The sequence below is a fragment of the Coccinella septempunctata genome, chromosome 2 (genome assembly GCF_907165205.1).
Source record: "Coccinella septempunctata chromosome 2, icCocSept1.1, whole genome shotgun sequence".
Lineage (NCBI taxonomy): Eukaryota > Metazoa > Arthropoda > Insecta > Coleoptera > Coccinellidae > Coccinella > Coccinella septempunctata.
Genome location: NC_058190.1, coordinates 29846097 through 29852340, shown reverse-complemented (window position 1 = coordinate 29852340; position 6244 = coordinate 29846097). Strand labels below are relative to the sequence as shown.

The following is a 6244-nucleotide window of genomic DNA, read 5'->3' as shown; positions in this document are numbered from 1 at the left end:
GGAATAAGAGTTCAACCGTTCAACATTTAATAAACCATAAACCCATTCGTCCTTGGATTTGATGATGAATGGGAATACTACCATCAGTAATCAGTGTGCAGTATAATGTTCTTTCTTTTGATCCATTGGAAATTCCGTTTAATTCGAATTCTGGTTTACTAGTTTAGTTTAGAAAATTGGCACAGTCATTCATTTGTAATTATCTGACTATTATTGATATATAAGATAAGATAAAAAGATTATTTTACCCTTTTTCAATTTTACAATTTAATTTTCATGTCGACTCATTCAAGAAAAGTTCAATAACGAACTTGATGTAAGAATGGAGAAAGTGAAGAAACAAAAATTGAAAAAAAATAAGAAAGAGGACATTTTTAATCTGATACAATTCTTCGAGATTGTTTTCGTTATATTGATTATATATTTAGTGGTAGCTTCTGTAAGTGAATTAGTTCTCTTGGATATCCACGTGTTCTTCTCTAACATAGGAGTAAGTATTGCTTTCATTTGAGTATCTTTACACAAATTCAGGGGAAATCTCACTGAACTGATTTGTTTTGCGATCTTTGTTTCAGGAATGTAATGAGCATCATAATTTTGTCCAAATGTGATTTTCAAATCCTGAACCGGAAATAGTCCTGAACAATTTTAGATTAGCTCATTTTGATGAAGAATATTCGTGGTCAAATCAGCTTTGTCGGTCCGTGAATACTCGTAACTCGAAAGAAAAGAGTTGGGAACTTGAATTTTTCAGCGTTTCTGGCCCGATTTTATTTCTGCTTCTTAAAGTAGAAATTTCACTTCAGAAAGGACGTCTGACAAGATTAAAGCCAAATCATCAGAGACGGACTCTGGAAAATTTTTGAAATTACAATCATAATTTTGTGATTTCAAATAGTTGTCAAACTTGTCAATTTGTATTGAACATACCCTTTGGGGCAAGATTTTGATTAAGATGTCTAAAATGTGTTTTAGACATCTTAATTCTGATCAATCGATATCATACGTATGTCTGAAATAGCGATGATGTTTTATTCATATTCAATTAAATATACAAGGTGTCCCAATGAAATGAGCCACCATTTCTCATAGTACAATGAGTAGAAATTTTTTATGAAATATGTTTAATTATGTTCGTAGGGGGCACATTTTACACGGTACTTAGAAGTAAACCACTGCGAGAGGGGCTACAAGAATTTGAGTAGAAACAGGGGTCGAATATGGTCAAAGTGACAACGCATTTCAAATTCCTTTTTTATAAATGTTCAACTCGAGTTTCTCAGGTCCATAAATTGGCGAAAAAAAGATACTTATTCTTTTCTGATCGTCTAATTTTATTGTGTACAGGGTGGGCAAAATTCGATGGGATTGCGTAAAGTATCAGTGATATCGAAAAACAAATGTTACATTCTACAGACACTTTTTCATGTAGAATACAGTGGCGTAGTCAAAGATTTTTCTCAGTCCGCCACTGCAGTGTGATATAATGATAATTTTTATTTTTTTTAATATAATTTCTTTGTATTATTCTTACATATTCCAGTCCCATATTTTTTTTCTGATTCAGAATATATAACATACGTCCTGTCTCTAATTGTTCTTTCAATAAATAAAACTCAAAAACTAGTTCGGTGAAGTTAGCAGGTCATTTTCATTGATAATATGATAATGAATTTTATGCTCCTAAATTGTGTCAGGTTATGGAGAGATTTTAGAGATCACTTTCATTCAATACAATTAAAAACTATATCGTTTCTATTTCGTAGAAATTTTTTCCATAAAGCCAATTTTGTTAAATGATGGTGAAAATATACTTTTGTTTACATAAAAAATACTGCACATGTATCCGAAGATTATAGAGTTAACTCTAATGTCTTTGCCTATCCTATCTCTATAATGTCTAGTGTTTCATTTCCATCCACGTTCCTATCAAAGATTATAATCTTTGGTTCCTATATTATACTGTGGAAAACTGTATATCTAACTTCTGTATGTGTGAATTGACTTTTAAAAACTTAGGCTCGATTTGAAGGGCATAAAACGTACACATTAAGTGCTTTTTTAAAACCTATGGTCGTTATGTAAACCCATACACACATTATAGCTATGCAGAATAGCATTGAATAGCAAGAGACATCACTTCTCTCCGACTACGTTTTTATCCGTTTCGTTTTGGGTAATGTGCACATTAACGGGCTGAAGATGAAATTGCCTGACGTTTATGAATATTATCGTACGTGAAAGTTTAGCCGCAGAGGCTGAATTTCTATATAGGCTATATTTTATATTAGGTATTTTTATATTTTACTACCCATTCTTAGTTCTGTAAGAAATATAGGATAGGCGGCAATTTGGGTCAACCTATAAACGGCACATTTGTTCATTTGTTGATCTGTTTAGCCGACTAACCTTAAATTAATGCTCACACCTATCTTTAGCCGTAACATATATACTATAGTTGAGTATATTGTAATATACGTTATTCAATGACACTATGCAAATTTTATTTCGGAAGGTCGGCGTTGCGTCGCCAAGCATCTATATAATCTGCTCCACAAGTGTTAGGGATATCGTATTCAATCGTTTTTAAAAGTATGTAATCTTCGAGAAAATCGCTGTAAAATCATTTAAAACTCAATAACAACTTGAATGGATCCAATAAAAATCAGCGAGACATTTCGTCAATCTGGTCGCCTTTTTTCTGAAGTTTGGTTCTTTGTATATGCTTCTTGAATGTTCTATTTTGAAATGACGTCAGTTTATCAATGACTTCGATTTGAAAAGAGTTTTCTGAAAATGCCAAGACGTAAATTAACAAACGCTGAGGCTAATAGGCCTATCGGAATGCTACATGGTGGCCTAACTCAGGTTGTTGTAGCGGAAAGGCTCCAAGTCAGCCAAAGTGTGATCAGGATCGTTTCATCACCGTTTCGGCGAGAAGAAACCAGAGATATATCTCTGGAAGAAACCCTACATCTACGTGTAGAATGCTACGGAATACTCTTCAAAATGCAGATGGGGTCCAAGTTTCCATCGAAACCATCAGACGACGTTTGAGAGAGGTTGATCTAGGTTCTAGACGTCCATTAAGAGGAGTTCCATTAACACGTGACCATGGAAAGATCAATGGCGTAGTGTCCTTTTCACTGATGAATCTAGATATGGACGATTCTCAGATTCTCGAAGAATAAGGGTATGGACAATCCCACGCATACCCCGTAATCGTCGCTATGTACAAGAAGTCCATCCATTCCGAGGGGGTAGTGTTATGGTATGGGCCGGGATATGTTCCAACGGGCGCACAGATCTACACATTTGTCCTGCGAATATGACCGCCTTACACTATAGGAAGCATGTCATTGACAATGTTGTGCCAAATTTTCACGCTGCTATTGGTGAAACTTTAAAGTTTCTTCTAGTGTTATCGTCTAGAAATTGAAATTTCAATTTAACACTCACTTCTAGACTGCACCGTGCAGCCATAGTTGAGAATGCGAGCGAGGAGCTTGGTATTCCACATTTACCAATACCTCCGCACTCACCAGATTTGAATTGCATGGAAACATGCATGGGATATGCTCCAAAGAAGATTAGATAATCATCAACCTACCCCAGATTCCTTAAATGATCTGAGAGCTGAGAGAGCTTCTGCCCCGTTTATTGAACCAAATTCCTAAAAAAAATTTCAACAACCTTGCGTGTAGTATGCAAAGAAGATGTCAAGCTGTTATTGATGCCCGTGGAGGCCATACATTGTATTGATAGTCTTGAGATGCTTGAATTCTCTGGAAATAAAGTTTCGTTATTTTACTCGATTTTTCTTAACCACCCTGTATACGCTGCAGACCTACAGTCTAAAATTAATTTGCAACTTAAAATCATATTAATATGAATTTTTATCAGAAAAATCTTATTTTAACTATATTTTTTTTGCAATTTAAGTCAATATCCCTAACTCATGTTGAGCAGTTTATTACCTTTCGGGTGAGGTATACCTAGTGCAATCGCGTTCAGTGAACTATTATTTCAAAAATTTCCTAGATAGGTGGTGTAACCGACAGCAATGAATGATGTTTGTTTACAAAACATCTTGAATAGCTTCTCAGATTTTTTTTATTGTTTGGTTTTTTTTTTCAGAATTTGTTTATAAGTGTTTACCTCTACTCTTGTCAAATTATAATAATCATCATAATAATTATATCGTATGATCGTTAGAAGAAATTTCCCTGCAGTCATTTATTAATTTTTCTTTTCAGTGGATGTTGCTGATGGTACAGGGTATATTAGTTTTTCGAGGAATCAACCCCATCATAAGGAAATTCTTGGGAAAAGACACAGTTTTCATTCACTGGGTTTTAGAAACTATGGCTCTGATTGGTGCCACCATGGGTTTAATTAGTATATACCAAGCAAAGAACAACTACAAATGGGAACACTTCATTACTTGGCACGCAGTCTTGGGTTTTGCTGGTATTTTGTTCTCGATAATGAGTGGTTTGAATGGTATCGTAGCTTTGTACCGAAAGGAATTGAAGAACTATTTTCCGCCAAGGTTGAGCAAATTTATCCACATCTTGACAGGCACTATCGGATTCTTTTTCGGGGGTCTATCCTTAGTATTTGCCTGCTATACAAAATGGTTTGCAATGAGAACCGCTCATAGCTTTCTTAGCTTATGTATTGCGCTATTTTTGGTTATAGGTGTTGTCGTTTATACGGTAATACAACCTGTAGATAAAATTCGAAGGAATTGGGATTGGAAGAAACTTACTGCCAAGGAATAATTTGTTATCTTGAAATAGTTCTCTATACATACTTGAAAATCAATAAAATTGCATTGATAATAAAATTTTTATATGACTTAAATATAAATAATTTTCTGACCATAAAAAAGTTACCAATAACGAATGAAAATATACCAATATTCAATATAACAAGAAAAACCGACCTAATAAAGACGATAGTTGGCATCCTTCCTTTGAGATTTCAATAGGGAAAAATTATATTTATTTCAAGCCAAAAATTCAAAATTATTAAAGTTCACTGATTACTTATATCATGTAAAGTGCGTTAAAAAAAATTGTCGTCAAGGGAAATCTGAGGAATTTTGAAGGTTGGTATTCTTATTTTGAGCTCTTAGCTTCTATTGTATGGTTATACATACATTTCAAACTTGATAAAACGTGAAGTAAACGTTTCGAATTTTTATGAGAATCTGCTAGAAATTTCTCTTGAAAATTTTCATATTGAAAATTACGATAGGAGTTAATGCCATTGATATTTTCATTCTACGAATAATTACCAATTGGTTCAAGATAAGTGCTACATTACATTAACCCTACTTGACGACTAATTTTTTTGAACGCACTTTATTATCTTCCACATTTCCTTCCTTTATTGAACAAATGTACAAGTACTGATATAACAACTCTTGATGACAAATATTCAGTTCCTCAATTATCCATTTTTTTAAGATATCCAAAAGTAGCTGATGTCAATAGTTATTTTATTAATATACAGGGTGACCCATTTTATAATTTTCTTAGTCTTCAGGGGTACATCGGAAGTAGACTGACTTTGGTGGCTGCATTCGTATTCAAGGTCATTTCAAGACGAAGTAGATTTTTTGAATTGGGAACATGAAATTTTTTTTCCAGAATCTTTGTCGAGACATGAAGTTTTTTATGCTCAGAATTGATACATTTGAAGAAGTGAGTATTCATGGGGACACAAATAACGAACCAATTTATTTTTTTTTAAGATGCAAACAAACAATTCAAAATTCACAGTTACATGTGTAACAATGTATAATTCATTGGGAAGAGCCTGGATCAAACAATATTTCAAATGAAAGTTTCTTAGTCTTCAGGAGTATATCAAATAATGCACATTTCCAATCTGACTTTGGAGTCAAGGTCAAGTAGATTTTTTCAATAGGGATCAAAATATACATTTTTCTCTGCAGAAAATTGATTTTCGCGAAAAACTAGAAATATTTTATCTTTTTCGTTTTTTTCATTACAGAAATTTATCTGGGGAAATTGAAAAGAGCTTCCTCTGCTTATGGGCATGATGAAAAGAACCTACTTCAAAGTTATTTATCATAAAATTAATTGTTTTGTATGAACAAATTAAAAAAGAAAAACTAGTTAATTAAAAAAAATTCCAACCGCACATATGAATTGACAACGGTATAATAAAATCTCACTGCATAACCACATGACAAATCTTGAAATTTAAAAAT

General features: G+C 33.3%; 1 protein-coding gene across 1 annotated transcript; it reads left to right on the top strand.

Annotated features, from left to right (window-relative positions):
- The first annotated feature begins 107 nt into the window (after positions 1–107).
- On the top strand, positions 108–5987 carry LOC123308293 (transmembrane reductase CYB561D2-like). Its single transcript, XM_044890897.1, has 2 exons — positions 108–490; positions 4257–5987. Exons 1-2 carry the CDS (start codon positions 323–325, stop codon positions 4782–4784), a joined length of 696 nt encoding a protein of 231 aa, XP_044746832.1. The 5' UTR covers positions 108–322; the 3' UTR covers positions 4785–5987.
- Positions 5988–6244: the final 257 nt, after the last annotated feature.